Source organism: Rhinoraja longicauda, chromosome 21 (assembly GCF_053455715.1).
Source record: "Rhinoraja longicauda isolate Sanriku21f chromosome 21, sRhiLon1.1, whole genome shotgun sequence".
Lineage (NCBI taxonomy): Eukaryota > Metazoa > Chordata > Chondrichthyes > Rajiformes > Arhynchobatidae > Rhinoraja > Rhinoraja longicauda.
In genome coordinates this window covers 19,041,255-19,066,999 of record NC_135973.1, presented here as the reverse complement: position 1 = coordinate 19,066,999, position 25,745 = coordinate 19,041,255, and the positions used below count along the sequence as shown (strand labels likewise).

The 25,745-nt window shown below is 47.4% G+C and overlaps 1 protein-coding gene across 4 annotated transcripts in view; it reads left to right on the top strand.

Moving 5' to 3' along the window:
- The window catches only part of rab11fip3 (RAB11 family interacting protein 3 (class II)), a 77,159-nt gene extending 51,433 nt beyond the window's left edge, over positions 1 to 25,726 (top strand). For 3 of the 4 annotated variants that reach the window (XM_078417951.1, XM_078417949.1, XM_078417952.1), the window contains 12 exons: positions 151 to 362; positions 9,222 to 9,347; positions 9,784 to 9,915; positions 14,184 to 14,219; positions 16,669 to 16,762; positions 17,642 to 17,745; positions 18,468 to 18,608; positions 20,220 to 20,301; positions 21,573 to 21,710; positions 22,009 to 22,164; positions 22,337 to 22,477; positions 22,958 to 25,726. In XM_078417951.1, coding sequence (XP_078274077.1) covers positions 151 to 362; positions 9,222 to 9,347; positions 9,784 to 9,915; positions 14,184 to 14,219; positions 16,669 to 16,762; positions 17,642 to 17,745; positions 18,468 to 18,608; positions 20,220 to 20,301; positions 21,573 to 21,710; positions 22,009 to 22,164; positions 22,337 to 22,477; positions 22,958 to 23,089 — 1,494 coding nt within the window. In that variant the 3' untranslated portion in view covers positions 23,090 to 25,726. The remainder of the gene's footprint in view (positions 1 to 150; positions 363 to 9,221; positions 9,348 to 9,783; positions 9,916 to 14,183; positions 14,220 to 16,668; positions 16,763 to 17,641; positions 17,746 to 18,467; positions 18,609 to 20,219; positions 20,302 to 21,572; positions 21,711 to 22,008; positions 22,165 to 22,336; positions 22,478 to 22,957) is intronic. The other variant, XM_078417950.1, reaches the window with a different exon arrangement.
- The last annotated feature ends 19 nt before the right edge of the window (positions 25,727 to 25,745 follow it).

Below are 25,745 nucleotides of genomic sequence, written 5' to 3'. Positions count from 1 at the left end.
CACGCAGCGTACTGGTTGAACTATTCCTTTGACTCCCTCAGTGTTTCTAAACTTATTGTGCACTTATGCTGTGGTATTTGTTGCTAAGGTGATGTCTTACACTTATCTTTCAGTGCTGTGCAGTCTAACATTAACTTGCTCTGTTTTCAGACTAACGAAGTGACAGACAGTGCTTACATGGGCTCTGAGAGTACCTACAGTGAGTGTGAGACGTTCACAGACGAGGACACGGGTACCCTGGTTCACCAAGGAGCACACGATGAGTTGGAAACTGACAGTGCCATAGACGCCACCATAAACTCCGAGTTCACAGATACACCTGAAGATTCAGAACACACTGTTCTGTTTAATGGGACCATGAAGTAAGTGCGAGGATTGTTCACTTTGTTCTGTCATTTAAATTAGTGTTGAGTGTCCCTCTCCTGTAAATCAGGATCACGCCTGGCTGTTGTGCTTGTTTGACCAACGACATGGTAATTTTCAGAGGCTCCATGGGATGAGATGCTTGTGGGGCCTGCAGTGCCTCCTATGGGTATGAATTGGTACTGCAGTATCTTAAGTGCCCTCGCCACACCACCCCTGTGTCCCAACATGAAGCCTGTGATTTCCTTCTGAAACTGAAGGGTTTTCAAATAGGATGCAGTGCACCACAATATATTTGTTTTGCAAGGGCCAACGTTTGGAGCAGACTTCCTAAATGGGTGGTGCCAAGTACTCGCCATTTTACTTTAGATGCAAGTCTCCCTTGTATCTATCTCCTGCAGCAGAGGGGACTCTTCCAATAAGTGGGGAACTCTGAAACTAGAAAGACTAGCTTTTCAAAACATTTGGTTGAGTAGAGTTGATAGATAAACAGTGTGGTGTGAGATCTGCACTGCTGTGACTGCAGCGTGAGATGGGATACCCCATCTGATGGTCCATGGTGCAAAGCAATGTTTACACAGTCTGGATCGGGGAAACCAGACATGCCAGTGGTTGACTTATTGAGTGACATTCTGATAAGCTGCACACAGTACCACAGTGTTCCTTGGAGTTTAACCGAATCGGATGTTCCAATAGCTCAGTCTATTGATTAAAAAAGTTAACAAGAAAAAACATTTAAATCATGAGTGGGAAGGTTTTGTGAGGATGTGTGGTTCCAGGCCTCGATTGCGGCCTTGGTTCAAACATAGACAAAAGCACAGGACTCTAGATGTGAATTGAGTGCCGGACTTTAACATCAAAGTGGGCCTGTAGGATCCCTGGTTTAAAATAATTGTTAAATAGCAAGGAAGAGATGCTTCACCGTCTGGAGTCATATTTCCCATAAAGGATGAATATGGTTGTTGAAGATAAATCTACTTGTTTCTAGACAATAGACAATAGGTGCAGGAGGCGGCCATTCGGCCCTTCGAGCCAGCACCGCCATTCAATGTGATCATGGCTGATCATTCTCAATCAGTACCCCGTTCCTACCTTCTCCCCATACCCCCTGACTCCACTATCCTTAAGAGCTCTATCCAGCTCCCTCTTGAATGCATTCAGAGAATTGGCCTCCACTGCCTTCTGAGGCAGAGAATTCCACAGATTCACAACTCTCTGACTGAAAAAGATTTTCCTCATCTCAGTTCTAAATGGCCTACCCCTTATTCTTAAACTGTGGCCCCTTGTTCTGGACTCCCCCAACATTGGGAACATGTTTCCTGCCTCTAACGTGTCCAACCCCTTAATAATCTTATACGTTTCGATAAGATCTCCTCTCATCCTTCTAAATTCCAGTGTATACAAGCCTAGTCGCTCCAGTCTTTCAACATATGATAGTCCCGCCATTCCGGGAATTAACCTAGTAAACCTACGCTGCACGCCCTCAATAGCAATGTTTCTGGAACATTGTCTGGAGCTAGATAGAGCTCTTAAGGATAGCGGAGTCAGGGGGTATGGGGAGAAGGCAGGAACGGGGTACTGATTGAGAATGATCAGCCATGATCACATTGAATGGCGGTGCTGGTTCGAGGGGCCGAATAGCCTACTCCTGCACCTATTGTCTATTGGAAGGCTGGCAATGGTGAGGTTTGCCAATGATTCTACAATATTTAATTCCATTTGCAACCTCCTGTTCAATATTACAAACAGCAAAACCTAAACAACATTTGGACAAGACCCAACATTGAGTGTAAGGCATTGACTATCTGAGTCTAACCACTAGCATTGCCACCAATCTGTTAGGGGAACCACTGACCAAATGCAAATCGACTTACCATATTCCTCTTCCGTTGGGGATAAGAATGACTTGCTGGCACTCCACCTCCATGGGTTCAGAGGTAACTGAAGAGTCCTCAATGGGAACTGCAAGCTCTGCCACGTTTGATCAGTTGATGGGCCGTTTGGGATACTATGCAAAGCCTCCCCAGTCTGCAAATGGCCTCTTGAAATGGCAGTGTAGGCAATGAAGGAATAGCAATGTGTTTCTAATTGGGGAAGAACAACCATGACGGGAGAGCTGTGACCATTGGTATTCTGCTGGGATCAGTGCTTGGACCTCTGATTATATACATTACTTAGACAAAAAGGTAGGGTGGGCTGACGAGCAAGTTTGCAGATAGCACGAAAGTGCTCGACTTGTGGATAGTGAAAGTGTCAAATATGCAACAGGATGTAAATCGGTTGCAGATATGGGCTGAAATGGAGGATGGTGGATAATTGAGGGGTTGTACTTTGGGAGGTAAAATGTAAGGGAAGGTGTAGTTTAGTTGGCAAAAAGAGTATGTATGATAACAATCAATCCGTTCAGTGTACAGATACAGGATAAAGGACATAGTGTAAGAAATGCTGCTGTTGAAATAAAGATTTATAAGAGTGGAGCGATTTGTAATGATAGCAAATCCACTTCTGGGATCAGCACGCAAAGTTGCCTGGCTTCGGTGCCATCTTGGATATAGTATAGTTAATGACAGGACCCTTGGGAGCATTGATTATACAGAGATCTTGAGGTCCAAAAGTCCATGGTTTCCTGAAAGTGGCAATACAAGTATATAGAGTGGTAAAGAAAGCATATGGAATTTTTGCTTTCATTAGTTAGTTTATTGAATGTAAAAGCTATCACATTGCAGCTTTATAAAATTTTGGTTAGTTTACACTTGTGTGTTAGTATTATGTACAATTCTAGTTCCCTCCTTACATATTGAGGCTTTGGAGAAGGTGCAGAAGTGGTTTACCAGGATGCTCCCTGGATTAAAAAATACGAGCTAATAGGAGAGGTTGGACAAACTTGGATTGTTTTCCCTGGCGTGTCAGATGCTGAGAGGAGACCTGAGAAGTTTATAAAATTGAGGGGCATAGATAGGGTCGAAGACAGTCTGAATTTGTTTTCATAGAAATATTAAATACTCGAAGGTTAGTTAATGGAGATGCTTGTGGCAAGTTTTATTTAACCACAAAGGTAGGTGCCTAGAATTAACTGCTGTGGGAAGTTGGGGAAGCAGATATTATCTTGGCGTTCAAGAGGTATTTAGGCGGGCAGGTTAACATGCAGGAAATGGAGAGATACGAATCATGTGCAGGCAAATGGAGTTAGTTTAATTTGGCATTTTGGTCGGCACAGACATTACAGGCCATACTGTGAAGAAATCAGTATGGCCTGCAATTTGGTGCTTTTGTTCTGAATGGCCCTATATGCATGCACCAGCTGCAAACATTATACAGTGGGTTTGTCTTGATTATGGAGTGCAGGTAATGGTTTAAACCTCCTACCCCCATTGTCCTGGAATAGAGTCCACTCCATGGGAACTTGATGGTGGTGAGATACAATTTCACATTGAGGAATCCATACAAATACTTTGGCTGTAAAAGGAAGTTTGAGGTTCCTATTTCCTGTAAAAAAGCATTTGTAGAAAGTCCCCTTCTCAGAGTGATTGTGTTCACCAGCTTTGAAGCAGCAAAGCCACTGAATTAAGTTGGTGTTATGTTTCCAGGATAAGATCAGTGTGCCTCTAAAGGATCGGTCTGAAATGTCCCTGTTCAGTATGGCAAAGAAGGTACTTGCCTTAATCTTCAGTGAAAGAAAAGCTAATAACTATATCAAGTCCTGCCCTTGCATTGCTTCCCCTTGCTGCAAGATGTATCAATGTACAATGTGCAAGGATGTATATTTACAAGTTGCAGGCTGTAACTTGCCAGTGCCTTTTAATAAAAACTTGACTAACCAGTAGCTCTAAGTGAAACACAAAATGCTGGTTTAACTCAGCGGGTCAGGCAGCATCCTGGGAGAGAAGGAATGGGTGACATTTCAAGTTGAGGCCCTTCTTCAGACTGATGTCAGGGCAGGGGGCGGGACAAAGATAGGATGTAGTCGGAGACAGGAAGACTAGAGGGAGAACTGGGAAAGGGGAGAGGATAGAGAGGAGAAACTGGGACTACCTGAAGTTAGAGAACTCAATGTTCATACCACTGGGGTGTAAACTGCCCAAGCGAAATATGAGGTGCTGTTCTTCCAATTTGCGCTGGGCCTCACTCTGACATTGGAGGAGGCCCAGGACAGAAAGGGCAGATTGGGAATGGGAGGATGAGTTGAAGTGTTGAGTCACCGGGAGATCAGGTTGGTTGAGACGGACTGAGCGGAGGTGTTGAGCGAAATGATCGCCGAGCCTGCGCTTGGTCTTGCTGATGTAGAGAAGTTGACATCTGGAACAGTGGATACAATAGATGAGGTTGGAGGAGGTGCAGGTGAACCTCTGCCTCACCTGGAAAGACTGTTTGGGTCCTTGGATGGAGTCGCGGGGGGAAGGTAAAGGGACAGGTGTTGCATCCCCTGCGGTTGCAGGGAAAAGTACCTGGGGAGGGGGTGGTTTGGGTGGGAAGGGACGAGTGGACCAGGGGGTTTCGGAGGGAACGGTCTCTGCGGAAAGCAGAAAGGGGTGGAGATGGGAAGATGTGGCCAGTAGCGGGATCCCGTTGGAGGTGGTGGAAATGTTGGAGGATAATTTCTTGTATACGACGGCTGATAGGGTGGAAGGTGAGGATAAAGGGGACTCTATCCTTGTTATGAATGGGGGGACGGGGAGCAAGAGCGGAGCTGTGGGGTATTGAGTTCCTAGTGAGAGCCTCATCAATAATGGAAGAGGGGAACTCCCATTTGTAGTTGATGTCGGTCACTAGTCTGTCTACTGTGATCGCCTTCGACAAGGTCCCACATAGGACATTAGTGGGCAAAATTAGAGCACATGGTATTGGGAGTGGGGTACTGACATGGATAGAAAATTGGTTGGCAGACAGAAAGCAAAGAGTGGGGATAAATGGGTCCCTTTCAGAATGGCAGGCAGTGACTAGTGGGGTAGCGCAAGGCTCGGTGCTGGGACCGCAGCTATTTACAATATACATTAATGACTTGGATGAAGGGATTAAAAGTAACATTAGCAAATTTGCAGATGACACAAAGCTGGGTGGCAGTGTGAACTGTGAGGAGGATGCTATGAGATTGCAGGGTGACTTGGACAGGTTGTGTGAGTGGGCAGATGCAAGCCAGATGCAGTTTAATGTGGATAAGTGTGAGGTTATCCACTTTGGTGGTAAGAATAGGAAAGCAGATTATTATCTGAATGGTGTCAAGTTAGGAAAAGGGGACGTACAACGAGATCTGGGTGTCCTAGTGCATCAATCACTGAAAGGAAGCATGCAGGTACAGCAGGCAGTGGAGAAAGCCAATGGAATGTTGGCCGTCATAACAAGAGGAGTTGAGTATAGGAGCAAAGAGGTCCTTCTGCAGTTGTATAGGGCCCTAGTGAGACCGCACCTGGAGTACTGTGTGCAGTTTTGGTCTCCAAATTTGAGGAAGGATATTCTTGCTATTGAGGGCGTGCAGCATAGGTTCACTAGGTTAATTCCCGGAATGGCGGGACTGTCGTATGTTGAAAGACTGGAGCGACTAGGCTTGTATACACTGGAATTTAGATGGAAGAGAGGGGATCTAATTGAAACATATAAGATTATTAAGGGATTGGACACACTCGAGGCAGGAAACATGTTCTCAATGTTGGAGGAGTCCAGAACCAGGGGTCGCAGTTTAAGAATAAGGGGTAGGCCATTTAGAACGGAGATGAGGAAAACTTTTTCAGTCAGAGTTGTAAATCGGTGGAATTCTCTGCCTCAGAAGGCAGTGGAGGCAAATTCTCTGGATACTTTCAAGAGAGAGCTGGATACTCTTAAAGATAGCAGAGTCAGGGGGTATGGGGAGAAGGCAGGAATGGGGTACTGATTGTGAATGATCAGCCATGATCACATTGAATGGCGGTGCTGGCTCGAAGGGCCGAATGGGCTACTCCTGCACCTATTGTCTATTGTCTATTGAGATGGTGAGATCCAGAAACGGTAGGGAGATTGTCCAAGTATATTTAAGAGCAGGATGGAAATTAGTGGTAAATATTTCACCACTAATTTCCATCCTGCTTTTAAATATACTTGGACCATCCTACCGTATCTGGATCTCACCATCTCCATCACAGGTGACTAGTTTCCGACATCTACTACAAACCCACTGACTCCCATAGCTATCTTGACTACACTTGTTCCCACCCTGTTTCCTGTAAAAACTCTATCCCCCTACTTCCAATTCCTCCATCTACACTGCATCTGCCCCCAGGATGAGGTGTTCCATACCAGGGCATCGGAGATGTCCTCATTCTTTAGGAAACAGGGGTTCCCCTCTTCCATTATAGAGGAGGCTCTCACTAGGGTCTCCTCAATATCCCGCAGCTCCGCTCTTGCTCCCCCCCCCCCCCATTCGTAACAAGGATGCGGTCCCCCTTGTCCTCACCTTCCACCCCATCAGCCATTGCATATAACAAATTATCCTCCAACATTTCCACCACCTCCAACGGGATCCCACTACTAGCCACATCTTCCCATCTCCACCCCTTTCTCCTTTCCGCAGAGACCGTTCCCTCCGAAACACCCTGGTCCACTCGTCCCTTCCCACCCAAACCACCCCCTCCCCAGGTACTTTCCTCTGCAACCGCAGGAGATGCAACACCTGTCCCTTTACCTTCCCCCCTCGACTCCATCCAAGGACCCAAACAGTCTTTCCAGGTGAGGCAGAGGTTCACCTGCACCTCCTCCAACCTCATCTATTGTATCTGTTGTTCCAGAAATCAACTTCTCTACATCGGCGAGACCAAGCGCAGGCTCGGTGATTGTTTCGCTCAACAACTCCGCTCAGTCCGTCTCAACCAACCTGATCTCCCAGTGGCTCAGCACTTCAACTCCCCATCCCATTCCCAATCTGACCTTTCTGTCCTGCCCCCCCCCCCCCCCCCCCCCCCCCCCCCCCCCATTGTCAGAGTGAGGCCCAGTGCAAATTGGAGGAATAGCACCTCATATTTCACTTGGGCAGTTTACACCCCAGCGGTATGAACATTGACTTAAACTTCAGGTAGTCCCTGCTTCCCCTCTCTATCCCCTCCCCCTTCCCAGTTCTCCCACTAGTCTTCTTGTCTCCGACTACATCCTATCTTTGTCCCGCCCTCTCCCCTGACATCAGTCTGAAGAAAGGTCTCGACCCGAAACGTCGCCCATTCCTTCTCTCCCGAGATGCTGCCTGACCCGCTGAGTTAAACCAGCATTTTGTGTCTTTCTTTGATTTAAACCAGCATCTGCAGGGTTTTTTTCCTACACAAGTAGCTCTAAGTGAGTATATGGCCTTCAATGGAAGTAAACCTCTGGTAGAAAGTAAACGAGCAACTGGTGTTAACTTGCTGTTAACTGGCTTTCTCAAGTCAGCAGGTATAAGCCAGGGATAAACTAGGCAGTTTTCCAGCACCAGGTGCTGTGCACTGGAGCCGAGCTGTACACAATGTAGCTCTGTACAGTGTGGGAGAACTCGGAGTGTGGGAACTGGATGGAGTGAAGGGAGGCTGGACTACATGCTTGACATGAAATGGCTGGAGACATTTGAAAAGTCAACGCGGTGTACCTCCGCTGAGGCAGGACGGCACATTGGGAGTCATACAGGGAGCTGTCACCAGGGAGCTGCTCAATCAGATTGGTATTTTCTATCATCTTTAACAATTCTGCAGTTAATTGGCTTCAGTGAAAGAATTGTTTTATTTGGAGTGAAATAATACTGTGAGTGTAATTAGTATTCTTTAAATCAGGGGAGTAATTAGAACATAGAACAGTACAGCACAGGAACAGGCCCTTCGGCCCACAATGTCTGTGCAGAAGTCTATGCCAAGATAAACTAATCTCCTCTGCCTGCAAGTGATCCATAACTCTCCATTCCCAGCATATTTATGTGTCTATCTAAAAAGCCTTTTAAACACTATTGTATCTGCCGCTGCTGCCACGACCACCACCCCTGGCAGTGGATTCCAGGCACCCATTGCCCTAAAACAAAACTTATCCTGCACAGCTCCTTTAAACTCTTTCTTCCCACCCAGTTGAATCTTGTATTCAGCATTGTTGCCAATAATGTGTCCTCCTGACCTATTCGACACTTAAAGCAGAGTTTTCTGTAAATTCGCTTTGTACCCACCTTAAAGCTAAGCCTTCTAGTCTTCGTCATTTCCACCCGGGGGGGGGGGGGGAGGAAGAAAGGTTCTAAACTTGTTTGGACAAGGTATGTGAGATCAGAATCGCAAGTCATGGCAAACGAAGCTGAGCATTGTGCAAGTGCTGCTGCACTGTCAGTTGATGACATTTTACAATTGAGAGTTGTAGTTGCAGTAGCTGTCTGTGGGTGGTTTGGTTCAATGTGCAGTATGCCCCGAGATGATTGTCTTCAGCACCAACTCAACGTTACCCAGTCCAACAGACTGTCTCAACAGTCTCTGCTTCCTCCTCCATCTGAAATTGGCTGCAAACGCTTGTTTTCCCTGGTCATTCCATGCTGACCTCGCCATCTGAGGATGAGGATGTTCATGGAGATTAAGAATAATCATGGAGCTGCCATCATTGTTTAATGATCCATCAGAACTGGATAGGGATGGAAGGTATCTGCAGACCGTTTAATGCACTGAACGAGTAAATTGTGGCCTCATTATTTTCACCCAGGGAGAGGCAGGTGTAGGGGTGATGGCCTCATGCAGTAGTTTCTTCAGGATGAGGAATACCATCTTGAAAGTGGAAGAGCAACAATACTTTTGGAAAGGCGCATGGAAAGCTTCAATTTTCTCTGAAATCTTGTATCGTGGTATTTCCTGGTGCTAGGACCCTTCAGCATAACGTCTAAGCTCCAGCATTTCCCCCCTCAGCACCGAGGAGCACTTTGAAGATTACGGAGAAAGCAGCGAGAATGACTTTGCATCAAGCAGTTTCTGTCAGGATGGAAGCATAAGCATCAATGGCCACTTAAACCGCTCGGCGTTGCTTTGTCCCAGGTAAGGTCCTGCTGGTGAATGTGGCTGCATGCAATTGCTGGGGCGGGGGATCTCTTAACATGTGATCAGACCGTGGAGAACTAATCTTGTAGTTGCTGCAACACCTCGTTGTCTCTGAACGTCGAGTGTTGGTTGTTGGCTTCAAGCGAGTGATCTGTGTGAATGACACTGGTCTTTGGATGTTTCAGTCATAGATGCTGTTTTCTTGCAAAGTGAGTGACTGTTTCTTCTTGTCTCTAAAAAAAGGGAATTATTTAACAGAATGGAACGTTTGGGCATAGAAGTTGGGTAGATCTATCTTATGTAATTTCCTCAGTAGCATGTTTCATCTGCAAACCTTTGCCATGTAATTTCTGCATCCCAATCACTTCTGAAATGTGTCCTTGGGATCAATAGATTCTCTTTAATCACCCAACTGCCCCCTCTGATTTTCCAGTGATCATTTTACTTCAACTTTACAAAGTATCATTGGGGAAGAGATGCTGGAGTTTTACTGCACCCAATGTCATAAACAAATCAATCGTCTGGAAGATCTCTCTGCTCGCATCAGCTGTCTTGAAATGAATAGGTAACTGCATGGTTCTGCCTTGCTTTTGGTTGGGGTTTTCCTGATTTGTGGGTGATCCTTTGTCGTTTTCGAGGTAGAAACTTTGCATGTTATGGAACCAAACCAAAGGTGGTTAGAATGTGGTTTGCTGCCTGAGCTTGTGGGTGAAGTTGTTACCATCTGATGCCTGTGCTAATAAGAGGTTAATAATTGTGCTAGGAAATGCCAAGGCAGTGTTGTGTGCCGCAGGCCGTAATTAAAAGCAACCTCGTAATGGTTGAGGTGAGGTTCTGTCTCTGGAAGTTCATCACCAGCAATGTTGTCTCCTTATTGGTGTGGCAACTGGTGCCTTGCTACACTACTGTAATGCGTGAGGAAACCAATCCTGAGCAAATGAGGAAACTATTTAGTGAAGAGGGGAGAAGGGAAAAATTTAGTAGGAACCTGAGGGGCAACCGTTTCAGTGGATGGTGGGTGTATGGAGCAGGCTGCCACAGAAGGTAGTTGAGGTAGGTACATTTAAAAGATGTTTGGCCTAGTACAAGGACGGGAAATGTTGAGAGGAATGTGGGATTAGATCAGATGGGGTATATTGTTCGGCATGGGTAAGTTGGGCTGAAGGGCCTGTTTCCATACTGTACGACTTTGACTCTAGGTATTTGAGAGTGCATTACATAGGCTTTGTTCAGCACAGATGTTCTATCTGTCTACACGTGATCCTTATCCCTCCATTCCTTGCATATCCATGTGCCGAAACAAAAAGTCTCTTAAACGCTACTATCACATCTGCCTCAACAACCATCCCCAGCAGCGTGTTCCAGGCACCCACCACTGTCCGATATTTTAAAAACTTGCCTCGCGCATATTTAAATTTTGGCCTTCCCACCTTAAAACTATGCCCTCTAGTATTTGTTTTATCCAAAAGGTTCAGACTGTCTTCCCTGTCTATGCCTCTCTTAACTTTGTATACTTCTATAACGTCTCCCTACAACCAGAGCAAACAATCCAAATGTGTCCAACCTCTACCCACAGCTAACATGCCCTATACCAGGCATCATTCTGATAAACCTCCTCTGCACCCTTTCCAAAGCCTCCACATCCGTCCTGTATTGGGTGCCTGTTTGCAGCGTTGCTTGGGGTGGTTGTTCTGACAGATATGATGGTGGCGTTTAATAGACTCTTGGATAGGTGCATGGATATGCAGGCAATGGAGAGAGATTATTTGCAGGCAGATAAGATTTGGGCTTGGCATCATGTTCAGTCCAGACATTGTGGGGTGAAGGGCCTGTTTCCATGCTGCACTGTTCTAAGTACAATAAGCAGCTCATAGATTGCATGAAATCCTTCCCTAGATTTTATTAATATTTAACATCTGTGTCTCGTGTTATCTAAAAGCTCTAACATTTTGCCATTTTTGTATTCTTCTGTACTTTTTACACGATTTATGTAAATTTTCAAGGACTTCTGTTCTAGATATTTGCTGTTTTGACACAGAGTTCTAAAACTGACCATTGGGTGTTGAGTCAGCAAAACATGAAAAAGTAACTTTATGGTTAGTTATGGATAAAATAATCTCCAACTGTGAACAGTTGACCTAATCTGGAATGCACAAGTTTGTGAACTCTGTGCATAGGATGTTTGTCAGTCTTAATCGTACTCTTGTGGCTGGGATGCTGGTACAAAATGAAGCCATTGTGATTGCATACTGCACTCCCTCTCTACTTCTAACTTCATCCCTGAGTCACCGCGTGTCACAATCTGCTTCTGATGCTTGAAAATTGCTTGCTTTCCCCTTGCTGGTACAGCACCAATCTGCAGGTGCTTTAATTTATTTGAACAGGCTTTTGTGCACCGCACTGATAGCTGCACACAGGGTGATGATTCAGCAGGATGAGAAAGGTCAGTGTGGCGGGGCAATGAAGGGTATAATTAGTGCACACAAGGAACTGCAAGTGCTGGTTTACAAAGCAAGATACACAGTGCTGGGGGAGCTCAGCAGGCCAGTCAGCATCTCTGGAGAACATGGATAGGTGATATTTTGGGTTGGGGCTCTTCAGATTGCATAAGGGTCCCGACCTGAAACGTCACCCTTGTATGTTCTCTGGAAGGTACAATTAAGCTGGGTGTGAAAGGAGCACAGTGTTTGAGCAGAATAATATTCATGTTATGAACCCAATTGTCAATAATGGAGTGAACGTTTGGGACAGCTGTGGCCAGGCTAGTTGGCTACTGGGCATGTCATGATGAGTCTGGGGTGTCTGGTCAGATTGCAGTGCAGTGGGTGCACTCCCATCAGTCGCAGTGCATTGTGCTTTGTCAGTAAATCTGAGCAAACCTGCCCCCTGCTGGGGACGGATGTGTTGTGCTGTTACCAGGGCAGTTCATGAAGATAGACACAAAATGATGGAGTAACTTACCGGAACGGGCTGCATCTCTGGAGAAATGTCACCATTCCTTCTCTCCAGAGATGCTGCCTGTCCCGCTGTGTTACTCCAGCATTTTGTTTAAACCAGCATCTGCAGTGCCTTCCTACACAGTTCATGAAGAGTTGTGCTTCTGTGCAGTTGCCATGGGACCTGGTGGTGCAATTGGCATCAGGCAGCAACTGGCTGGATTTTGTGAACCACATTCTGCAGTTTGAGAATGGAAGATGGTTTTGAAGTAACTGGTGGTCAGGGGATTATTGGTGCTAGTTTAGTTTAGAGATACAACGCAGAAACAGGCCCTTCGACCCACCGTACTAACCAGCGATCCCATACACTAGCACTATCCTATGCACTAGGGACAATTTACAACCTTTACTGAAGCCAATTAACCTGGACTTTGGAATGTGGGAGGAAATCGGAGCACTCGGAGAAATCCCTCGCGGTCACAGCGAATGTATAAACTCCATACAAACAGCACCCATAGTCAGGATTAAACACAGGTCTCTAGTGCTGTGAGGCAGCAACTCTACTGCTGTGGCACTGTGCTGCCCCTAACCACCCTATCCCACTTGAGTCCCAGGGATATCGCCGCGCTGCAAATATTTCACTCCAGTGTTCAAGGTAGGCTGTTAATGGGGTTTTTGTCTCATGATTAGCAGCCATTAAATACTGTAATTCTGATCATCCCCCCCCATCCCCTCCAACACCTCCCTGATTCCAGGAGACTATCACCACCAGCACCAAACATCTGCTCACTAGCTCGGGGCCTGATCTTTGAGCACACCATGGGTATTGAACATGGTCAATGAGAGCAAGAGTGGGCCATTCGGCCCCTCGAGCCCGTCCATTCATCTAATATGTTGCTGGCTGATCTATGTTGGCATGAGCATTGCTTTGTGCCAATTACCAATGGCCCTTAATTCCTCCACCTATCAAAGTCATTCACCTCCAGCTTAAATATTTCTAATGTCTGGGCTTCCACAACTGAGGCAGAGAAACCCAGAGCAGTACCATCCTCTGTGATAAGCGATTCCTTTGTGCTTCAGTTTTATAGACTGTCTCCTAATCTTGAAACTTTCCTTTCATCAGAGTCTTCCACTAGTGAACACATCTCTATCTAACTTGTCAAGCCCCTTTATCTTGTATTTCAAGAAAATCAACCCCCCTTTTCATAACAAACTGGGATGTAAAGCAAGCAGATTTGCCTCACCCGGCAGTTCCGGACTTTATGTGGGAGTAACTCTAATGGTAACTGTGGATTATGTAGTGGGAGCAGAAGGAAAGGAAAACTTCTCCAATCACAAGGTCAGAGCCCACTTATCTGTGGAGGATTTCCTGCTTCAATGTTTTTCTGCTGGGGGAGGGGAAGGTGGAGGGAGGCTGTGAGGTATTACTATTGGCATTGGGCTGGCTTTGGACACAGCCTGCACAGGCTGGGCAGAGCTGGAGTGGCTTGTTGACTCCGGTTGACAGCAGTTCTTGCTGCAATGCTGGCAAAGTCACACTGTCCTGAGAGCACAAGGCGCACTTTGCTGAGGGTGTGTGTAGGCAGCGCACTTTGCATGTAGCGCCCTACAAATGCACAATGATGTACCAGACTGAGCTGTCGTGTCGCTGTCCCCGAAGATGGACATAAAAACCTGGAGTAACTCAGCGGGACAGGCAGCATCTCTGGTGAGAAGGAATGGGTGACGTTATGGGTCAATACCCTTTTCCTCGACCGCAGAACCATCCAATTTCGCTCTACAAACTGACTGTTCTGTTCGGAGTAGTTAATTAGCACAGGACTATGAATTTTCCAGTTTCCTGCTTTCCCTGATTGTCTAATTTTCCTGATTCCACATCCTGTTTTTCTGCTTTCAGCCCCATCATGAGACTGGGCAGCAAGAAGGTGGCTCGGTAAGTGGTGAACGGGTCTGGAGGGGCAAGTTTCATGTCGGGCTGTCTCTAAAGGTTTCCATGGGCTTTGGGCGAGAGGGGTGATTGGCGGTCAAGGAGCAGTGTGCTGGAGCACCTTGGCAGGCACGTGTTGCTGCTACAGTGGGGAAGGGAGGCTCGGTGTGGCTCTGATCTCCAGCAGCTGCTGAAGGCGGTGTGGCCAGTTGCAGGATGGAGGGTGTCTGTTTTTGCTTGGGGTTGAGCCGCTCTGAGAGAGTGACTGGGTACTCTGCACGTGTCTGAGTCAGCTCAGCGTGTCAGTCCCAAACCCCGCATAGACTTTCAAACTGCTCGCTGTGACATGGTGGCAGCAAGGTCCTGTTGTGCAGAAACCTTCAGCCAAATGTAGTGGACGGGACTCGAGTACTCCATCCAGCAAGAGTCGTGTAGGAACTGTTTGATTAGTAACTTGGTAGAGTTGTGGTCCAAGAAGATTGTCAAAGCATACAGGTCAGTTACAGGTGTGGGCAGAAAATGGCAGATGGAGTTTAATCCAGAAAAGTGGGGTGTGTAACACTTTGGGAGGTCAAATTCAAGAGGAAAGTATACAGTTAATGGCAATAATTTTTGCAGAGGGATCTTGGTGTCCAAGTCTACAACTCCCTGTAGGTGGTAACATAAATAGATAAAGTGGTAAAGAAAGTATATTGTATGCTTGCCTTCATCAGTGAAGAAGGCTAATGCCATGATGGCCTTCTTAACGAGAGGAGTTGAGTATAGGAGCAAAGAGGTCCTTCTGCAGTTGTGCAGGGCCTTGGTGAGACCACATCTGGAGTATTGTGTGCAGTTTTGGTCTCCTAATTTGAGGAAGGACATTCTTGCTATTGAGGGAGTGCAGCATTGGTTCACAAGGTTCATTCCTGGGATGACGGGACTGTCATATGATGAAAGAATGGAGCGACTGGGCTTGTATTCACTGGAATTTAGATGGATGAGAGGGACTCTTTTGGAAACATAAAATTATTAAGGGATTGGACACGTTAGATGCAGGAAACATGTTCCCAATGTTGGGGAGTCTAAACCAGGGGCCACAGTTTAACAATAAGGGGTAGGCCATTTAGAACTGAGATGAGGAAAAACTTTTTTCACACAGAGTTGTGAATTTGTGGAATTCTCTGCATCAGAGGGTAGTGGAATCCGATTCACTGGATGCATTCAAGAGATTTAGATGGAGCTCTTGGGGCTAGCGGAATCAAGGGGTATGGGGAGAAGGCAGGAACAGGGTACTGATTGGATGATCAGCCATGATCACATTGAATGGCGGTGCTGGCTCGAAGGGCTGAATGTCTCCTCCTGCACCTATTGTCTATGTATCTGTGTATCAGCCAGAGCATTGAGTACAAGAGTCTGGATGGCATGTTGCAGCTTTTGAAAAACTTCCGTTAGGCTGCATTTGGAGTATTGTGTGTGGTTCTGGTTGATGTGGAGGCTTTAGAGAGAGCACATTTACCAGAATACTGCCTAGATTGAGTGTATTAGTTATAAGGAGAGGTTGGGAAAACTTGGATTGTTTTCTCTGGAGTCTGAGAAGAGACCTGATAGAAGTATATAAAATTGTGGGGTAGATGGTTGGTCCTTTTCGAAGGGTAGCTATGTAAAATATGGGGACACAGTTTTACAGTTAAAGGGAAGTTTAAAGGAGATGTGCAGAGTGATTTTTTTTCAGTGATGGGTGACAGGACTGCACTGGTGGTGGTGATGGAGGGAGATATGGTAGCACTTTTAAGAGGCTTTAAGCAGTTGTTTGAACAGACAGTGAATGGAGGGATCTAGATTGTGTGCAGGCAGATGATATCATGATCGGCACAGACCTGATAGACTGAAGTGCCTGTACTGTACTACGTTCTTTGATGTACGTGGCCAGATTGAGCCATGGGGTTAGCTTGATGCTGGAATCCATCCATTGGCGAGAGACATGCACATCCTGAATCTGAGCACGAGCCTCCAGATGCTGGAACCTGTAGCAGCAACAGAAGAGCAGCTGGAAGAACTCAAATGGTTAGTCAGCATCTGTGGAGGGAAACGGACTTTTGATCTTTTGGGCTGAGGCTCTTCATCCAGTCCAGATGTGGGGTTTTAATGTGAAACGTCAGCTGTCCATTCCCTCCTCGGATGTTGCCCGACCCGCTGAGTTCCTCCAGTTGCTCTCTGCTGCCTCCTGGTGTGATTACTGGGAACTGCTTTGCTCAGAGTTTATGTGATGGGAGGTGGCTCCTGCAGAGAGATGTGTGGTTGGCTGATTCAGACATAGTTGTATTGAACTTGCCCAAGCTGACAGTGGTGTGGTGTGCCTGGCACGGCCTGCCCAACCTCTCACCCGGGCATCTCCAACATAAAGAGTGCTTGCACTGTGCTCCCAGCTGTGTGAAGCTACATTGGCCGCCGTGCTGACTACATCCTCTGATTGCAGGCACCTCCAGCAGAACAACACAGCCAGCAGCGACAGCATGGAGGACCTGTCCACCAGCACCTTGGACCAGCTACCTGCCGACCTCTCAGACCAGGTCAGCCTTCCCCTTTAACACAGGCTTCAGCTTCTCAAGCAGGCTTTGTGTTTGAATGTTGTGAGGGTTGTCACACGTACCTAGACACTGAATTTTTTTGTTTTGCATGCAATCCAGTAAAGTCATACTATAGATAAGCACAATCAGAGATGAGTACAAAGTGCAACGGTTGTAGTGTAATAGTAGTACACACAGGAGTCACGTTTCTGGCGGCAACAAAGTTATTGCTACTTTGAGTGTTTGTTTTCTCTGGAACACCTGATAGCAATGAATAAAATTGAGGCATAGATATCGTAGACAGTCAGAACCTTTTCCCAGGGTGGAAATGTCAATGACTAGAAGGCACAGCTTTGAGGTGAGAGGGGGAAAGTTTAAAGGGTTTGCGTGGGGCAATATTTTTAGACGGTGGTGGGTGCCTGGAGCACGCTGCTAGGGGTGGTGGTGGAGATACGATAGTGGCATTTAAGATGCTTTTAGATAAGCATATGGATAGGCAAGGAATGGCAGGATATGGGTCATGTGCGGGCTGAGGAGATTAGTTTAACTGACATGTTCAGCACAGACTTTGTGCGCCAAAGGGCCTGTTCCTGTGGTGTACATGATTGGTTGGAGTTGGCTTGAGACCAGGCCTGTTCACAGCCCGTACTCTGGACCTGCTGAGTGCTGGCTCTCCCACAGTAGCTGGCGTCCCGGTGCTGCCCATGCTCCATATGGCTGGGCCGGGGCGGCCAAGGTCTGCAGCTGCTGTGGGCCCTCGGTGTGTCTGGTACTGGGGCTGGGCAGAGGGACAGGGACACACCTCGGCCAGGTCCTTACCTGGCCCCCTGCTCTCGGGGACCAGCCTCACGTTGTCTGTCTTTCCTTCTGTCTGGCGGGCAGGTGATATTCCTGGAGAAACGAGTGACAGAGCTGGAACAGGAGAACATGGCCAACGGAGAGGTGCACAACCGCCTGAAACAAGAGAACCTGCAACTGGTGCATAGGTGTGAGCCCTGGGGCGGATGAGGAGGGGTGGTGGGAGCCTGGGGAGGTTGGGGGGTGGGAGAGGGCGGTGGGAGGGGAAGAGGCGGTGGGAGGTCCGAGGGGGGTGGGAGAGGCCGTGGGGGTGGGGGCAGTAGAGAGGCCTAGTGTCGTGGGGGTGCAGCTGGAGCCCTGGGGGATGGTGTGTCTCCATTCCTGGTGTAAGGGCGGCGCTTGCCAGGAGACCCCCGTGGGGGTGTGTGTGCTGGAGCCCCTGGGGGATGGGTGTGGTGGGAGCCACTGACCCACTCCATCACTGCCCTCTACCGTATTGACTGCATTGGTGCAAGGGATTAACTTACATTTTACAATGTCACCTTGCAGGGGGTGGAGAGCTGATCTGCTGTGGGCAAGTTGGGCCAAAGGGTCTGTTTCCACACTATCACTCTATGACTATATTTACCCTTGTACCTCGCATTTCCAGCTCATTTAAGTTGCTCGCTCACTGGTGATGCCACCCCAAACCACTCTTAGTTTAAAGGTCTGGTAAGTGAGTTAAAACAAGCGGGTGGCTTGGTTCAGCTGTGCTCTCCCCCGTCCAGGGGCAGATCTGGCGAGCCTGAGAGTCTGTAAAAGGTCTTGCTGAAAGTTGTTGCTAATAATAATGCAGCGTGGGGCTGGTGAGCGCAGAGGCTCCTCTGTGGGTGGGAGCAGCGCAGCTCATTCTCTGACCATCTCCAAACAGGGCCAATGCTTTGGAAGAGCAGCTAAAAGAGCAGGAGAACAGGTCTGAAGAGTTGTTACTGGAGGAAAACAAGAAGCAGAAAGATGTTCTGAGCAAGGTGGAGAGGGAGCAAGTGATCGAGATGGAGAATCTACACACCAGGTAACCGCCCGTGTATTAACCGTTCGAGGGCCTGTATCATACCTTCCTCCAGCTCTCCTGCAGAGGTGGCAGAGCTCACCCTGGGGGCGAACGGAGGAGGAGCCCTGTTCTTCACTTTAGACTTTAGAGATACAGCGTGGAAACAGGCCCTTCGGCCTACCGAGTCCGTGCCAACCAGTGGTCACCCCGTACACTAGCACTATCCTACACACCAGTGACAATTTACAATTTGACCGAAGCCAATTAATCTACAAACCTGTGCGTCTTTGGAGTGTGGGAGGAAACCGGAGCACCCGGAGAAAACCCAAGCAGTCATAGGAAGAACATACAAACTCGTTCTTGCGAACATACAGACAGCTCCTGTAGTCGGGATCGAACCTGGGTATCTGGCGCTGTAAGGCAGCAACTCTACCACTGCGCCACTGTGCAGCATAGGATGCAAGCCCAGGCTGGAGATTAGCAGTGAGTGGCACCAGCCATTAACAGCACAGGAACAGGCCCTTCAGCCCACAATGCCTGTGCTGACCATGATGCCAAATTAAATAAATTGCCCAGAAAGTGAAATGTTCTGTTCTTGCATATGTTCCTACATCCAAAACCTTGGGATTTGCGAAAGCTGATAGCGGATTACTGGAGGCTTACTGTATCTTTACAATTGTGCAGGGTGTTGGTGAAGCCACACTTGGAGCACTGGGTACAGCTCTGTCCCCTTATTTCAGAGAGGATCTAGCAGCATTGGAAGCAGTTCGGTGGGAATGTCCTTGACAAGTTGCTGGAAAAGCTGGGTCTGTATTCTTTGGTGTTTAGAAGGATAATTCTATTGGAAGATGCAGGACCCTGAGGGAGCATGATGGGGTGGATGTGATGCTTCCAATGCTGGGAGGGTTTTAGATAAGGGGATGTTTACAAGATAAGGAGATGATCATCTGAAACTCTGGCATTTGTTCTCCCAGAGTGGAGGTTGGAGTATTTAAAGAGGAGATGGGTAAATGTCTGGGGAATTGATGGCCATGAACAACCTGGACAAGACCTGGAAAGAGCAACCATGATTAGATAGAAGGGTTGGAGAGTCTGTCTCCCTGATGTTCTCTCCCACTCTCACCACCCACCCATTGCCACCACCATACACATTGTCGATGCTTTTTGCATTGAAGCTTATTTGGACTTGCCCAGGTTGCCTGCAGGTTAATAAGGGCCAGTGTTGTGCATCATGATGCTGTCACTGAGAATCGGACTTTGCCCGAACAGCAGAAGCAACGACACAAGTCAGTAAATTGTTCAATCCTTGTACTTGGGCTAGAGTTGGGCCTGTGTTAATGTTGAGTCTTGCCGCTTGTCATTGAGGTTTAGGTTTATTATTATCATGTGTACTGAGGTACAGTGAAAAGCTTTGTTATATGCTATCCAAACAGATCAGATATACTATACATACAGTCAGGTCACACTGGTGTACAATACATAGAACTAAGGGTAGATACAGGGTGCAGAATATAGTTCCCAGCATTGTAGTGCATCAGTTCCAGAGACAGTGCGGTGAATGGTGGGTGGGCTCGGAGGTCCCAAGAATGAACACAACAGGAAGTGACGCTTGGTGCATCTGTCTGCACGCAGGTTGCAACAGCTGGACGAGGAGAACAGCGAGCTGCGGGCGTGCATTCCCTGCCTGCGGGCCAACACGGAGCGGCTGGAGGAGGTACAGATTCACTTCCCTTGCTCTGTCCAAGCACGGCGATAGTCACTTAACTTACCCATTGGTCCGGTTCTATTGCTGATGCTGGCTTTAACCCTGTGTACTGCCTGGCTGACCACTGTCACTGGTACACTAGCAAGCACTGCAAGTTATTAGTTATTGACGGGACGCCGGTGCTGGTGTAAAGCTTCACGCACCATTTCAGAGGCTGTTAATAATCTGCTCCATTTCCTTCCTGTGTGTCATGGGCTCATGAAGGCCCAATCTTTAATAGGATTCCATTCACCGAAAAACATTAGAACTGCCATTTGAAAACATTCAATAGCTATTACTGATGTTGCTGCTTTAGTCATAGAGTGTGGAAACGGGTCCTTCGGCCCAACTTGCCTACACTGGCCAACAATGTCCCAGCTACACTAGTCCCACTTGCCTGTGCTTGGTCCAAATCCCTCCTTGGGGAGAAGGCAGGAACGGGGTACTGATTGAGAATGATCAGCCATAATCACATTGAATGGTGGTGCTGGCTCGAATGGCCGACTCCTGCACCTATTGTCTATTGTCTATAAACCTGTCCTATCCATGTACCTGTCTGTTTCTTAAACGATGGGATAGCCCCAGCCTCAACTACCTCCTCTGGCAGCTTGTCCCATTCACCCACCACCCTTTGTGTGAAAAAGTTACCCTTCGGATTCCTATTAAATCTTTTACCCCTCACCTTCATCCTATGTCCTCTGGTCCTCGATTCCTCTACTCTGGGCAAGAGACTCTGTGCATCTACCAGATCTATTCCTCATGATTTTGTACACCTCTATAAGATCACCCCTCATCCTCCTGCGGTCCATGGCATAGAGACCCAGCCTACTCTACCTCTCCCTACTCTCCCTAGTTCACATTCTAGTCCTGGCAACATCCTCGTAAATCTTTTCTGAACCCTTTTAATTCCACATTTATTTAACTAAATTAAATTAATTGTGTCCTACCTGCATTGCTGACTGTTGATTGAACTCCCACTGCTGAGAGATCTGACCTCTTGCCCGTGATCCCAGAGGAGTGTGGGTTGTGCTGGAGATGGGGGCTTACCTGTGGCAAATGCCGAGGGGCGGTTATGGGCGTGAAGGGGGCAGGACATACACTTTGTGGAGGGGGAGATGGGTGATTGGGGAGGGGTCTATGCAGGGTGCGGTTATCGAGGGTAATTGGGGAGGGGTTTACGCATGGTGTTATGATTGGGGAGGGGTCTATGTGGGGCTGATACCGAGGCGTTACTGTTTCAGGACAAGCGGAAGCTCTTGGATGAAATGGATGATCTGATGCAGAAGCTGAAGGAGGAGCAGGAGAACAACCAGAAGCTGTCAGATAAACTCTGGCACAAGAAATACCAATTCCAGAAGGAGAAGGAAACCACTCAAGAGGTGAGGCACCTGAGTCCCTTCTCCCATTCTCAACCACACCGGACAAAAGTCTGAAGGTTTCGAAAGGGTCTGCACCCAAAACGTTGCCTGTTCATTCCTTCCACAGATGCTGCCTGACCTACTGAGTTCCTCCAGCACTTGGTGTTTGGGAACAAAAACCTCTGTCTCTAGCAGTTTGAATGAGCTGGAGAGTGTGGGTTTGAGCAGCAGAGGTTCCTGGCTGGTGGAGCGGTTGCCATCCTGCTCTGCCTCACCCTGGCCCAGACCCTTTGTGACCCATCTCTCTCTCTGCCCACAGCTCATCGAAGATCTGCGCAAGCAACTGGAGCAGCTGCAGCTTTTCAAACTGGAGGCGGAGAGGCTACGGGGCCGATCCAGCAGCATCGGGCTGCAGGAGTACAACAGCCGCAACCGCGAAGCCGAGCTGGAGCATGAGATCAAACGCCTCAAGCAGGTACGGGTAGCTGGCACTCTGGTGGGCCCACGGTGTCGGCATTCACCCATTGCTCTCACCTCCGCTTCCCCAGGGCTCTTGGCCCCCCTCCCCTCCCCTCCCCCTTGTGCTCTCGACCCCCCCTCCCGGGCCACCCATGGGATCTTCATTAACCCTTTGTCTCTCGTTCCAGGACAACCGAAATCTAAAGGAGCAGAACGATGAGCTGAACGGGCAGATAATCAACCTGAGTATCTTGGGAGCAAAGAGCCTTTATACAACGTCCATCTCAGAGTCCCTGGCTGCAGAAATCAACTCCGTGTCCAGGGATGAAGTAAGTTGGTCTTAAACTTCATTTCTAATCATTTAGTCTTTAAATACTTGTGTAAGTGCGGTTATTTGTAGCCACAGCGTGCAGCCTTTGCTCAGGACTCGGCTGGTGGTGTTTAAGTCTGACCTTGGGCTGGTCAGAGGTCAGTGTCGTAACTAAGCTTAATAGCGTGGAATCCTGCCCTTTAGCCCCACCTGCACTGACTCTCTACACAAATCTCAGGTAGAACACTGAACAATGCAGGTAGACACAAAATGCTTCAGTAACTCAGCGGGACAGGCAGCATCTTTGGAGAAAAAGGATGGTTGACATTTCGGGTGTGAATCCTTCAGATTGAAAGTGGGGGAGGTGATTGTCTGCCTGTACAATTACGGTGTAATTATCTGCCTCCAGCACCTCAGCAAAGTTTGGGGAAAGCAAGATCTGTGTATCTGGGGCAGACTTTCTAGCTGTGACCATCTCAATGTTTCTGTTTTAACACAGCTTATGGATGCGATTCAGAAGCAGGAAGAGATAAACTACAGGCTACAGGACTACATTGACCGGATTGTTGTAGCAATCATGGAGACAAATCCTGCAATTTTAGAGATCAAACAAGTGGAGGCCCATTCCTAGCCTCCCGGGACCAGTGTACAAACAGTAGCTCTTCTGTCACTTGTGTGTAAATGGTCAGGCAATTTGGCTGCAGAATTCTGTCCTAACTCTTGAACCACGGATCTGTGTAAACCCACACAGCTTCACTTCGTCTTCCTGTCCGTGTGCCAAGGTACGACAGGCAGTTGGTAATTTCTTGCAGGTTTTCTGTTTTCTATTCCCAGTCACCCTTGTGTGAGGATTGCAGAATGGTCATCATGTCTCCCTAGGACCGAAATACCCAGCTAATGGCCGGTAACAGTACATTGTGTCACTAAAATGCAGTGAACCAAGGCAACACATTGATGATAATGGGGTGCAGTGTGCGGGGCAGTGGGGAACAGCCTGCATAAGGCCGGACTCAGAGTTCATGTCAGTGGGAACCTAAGTAATGCTGCACCCACTCTGAGCTCTACTGCGGGACTCCATTGTACAAGGAACAGCTGGTAGGCTTCTCTGCAGGGCTGGCTGGGGTTTAGCATGGTGGGGGAGGGGGGTCCAGATTTCTGTCCTCAAATCCAGCCTCCTTGCCTTCTCTGGTCTGTAATCACAAGTCAATTGTCACACCTTGAACCTGGGATCTGACTCCAGTGTTTAGGGTCCTGAATCTACTCATTATCCCTCTAGGAATGTCTTCCTGCCCTCTGCCTCCATCCTCGACTAGTTTTCTTTCAGTTGTACAATGATGTTGCCTGGCATTTGCAAGAGGTCTGATCAACACTCTGCTGCAGGACTTGGCCGGTGTACTGGCCTGACTTGTGTTATGTCTTGTCAGGCTTGTGGTCATCTGCCTGCTGTAAGGACTGACTGTGTTGAGCACACCCTGGGTCTGCCACGACAGGCCGTTGATATGAAGAGACTTGATGTCCTAGTCCAGGGACTGCATCACAAGCCACATTCCCTCGAACAGTGTGCACGAGTTCTGTACTAGTTGTGCAGTTTTCCCCACAAATCACTACATGCGCATTGCACTCAAAGGATGTAACACAACTCACTGTAGCACCAGTAACACTGATGACTTTGTACAACATTTGACAATGACACTTATAACTGACACCAGGTGTGTACACACCTGCTCGCTATTCTTGCCTCACCATTGTTGCACTGATTGTTGTTTGACATGGCTGTCCGGTGATGCTCGCTGACATTGTCCTTGTTTCTGTGCGCTCTCCTAGTTCACCCACTCACCACACCTGAGGTCTGTGCAAATCAACCAGGTGCCCAGTGACACCACAATATTTATTGAGTATTTATTTACTCCATTTTTTTCCTAAAATAAATCACTTGAGCACTTATAACACCCAATAGCTGAGGGCATGCCTACATGCTGGTAAAGATGAATGCAGGAGTTGAGGTCTATATATTCAACAAGAGGTTGGAGAGCTGCAGTCAGTAGTTGCCACTGGTATTGTGGTTAATCCACAAGACTGTCCAGCTCGGTCATGCCGACTCCACTCCCTTTGCAGCATTGTGGTAAGCTGCTGCTCAGGCCCCTTCCTCATCTCAGTGTTGGTGGTTACCAAGAGGAAAATTGCTGAGAGATTGTGAGGGTTGCCCATTCCTCGGCATGCGCAGATAACTGGTACTTTGCATCCATGTGGATGAGGGGAATGGATTGCAGATTGTGGCTCCCTCATTCAGCAACAATGGCTGCTAGTGCTGGAGTATTGTCTTTCAGTCCAAGTTTTCTTTAACCTTGTGCAAAGATGTTCTGTTACATGGCGAGGCCCTTGGGTGCTTCAGCTCTGAGTTCTCCCAGTGCCTCTTGTATCTGATGCAAGGCATTGCTGTCTGCTTGTAAACTTTGCTGCATTGTCTCTTGTGTAAATCAATGTATATTTTGAATTTTCTATCCTTTACAGTAGAAAGTTATTTTTTATAGAATGAAGGCAGATTTGTACTGGAGTCTGATAACCAGTGCATTCAGTGGAATCACTTGAGAGCTTCTCAATTTTGTAAAGCCAATAGATTGTGTCTGTATATAGTAAGAAACTGAGAGGAAAGCAGGTTCAATGTTGATTTCTTTATGGAGAATGCATTAACTCGCACTTGCTACCATGAAGAAGATGATACTGTCATAATGTATAAAATGTCTTAAATGCAAATAGTCTTATCAATGTACTGTCCTGACAATTGAAGACCAATGTGAGATTTAGCTCAAACTGTTTTTAAAGAAAATTCTGATACTGGTTTGTGTACTGTTTCATCACCAGAGCTAATCTAAGCATCAATACTTGCTGTTTATACAGAAGCTGCCTGATGACCAGGGAATTAACATTGCATTGATCATCCATGGTAATTGTGATTGTACAGAAATACAAGGTTTGCACATCTGTATAGACTGGCTTTTTTGGTGCAGGGATATGGAATGAATGGTGATGTGGCTACTGTAAGCATCCAGACACTGACTAATTAAAATCGACAGCAATAACCACTGTCTCTGCAGTTATTTGTTGCCCATCCTCCACTGCAGTATAGAAGACCACAGGACATGCAGATGGGTCACACAGATCCATTGAGAATGTTGAAGGTTTGTAGCTGAAGAACCAGGCAATGGGTATGTAAAGACTTCCATTGTATATTATGCAAGAAGTAGCATTCATGAAGGGGCCAAGGTATTCAAAGGAAATTGAGATCT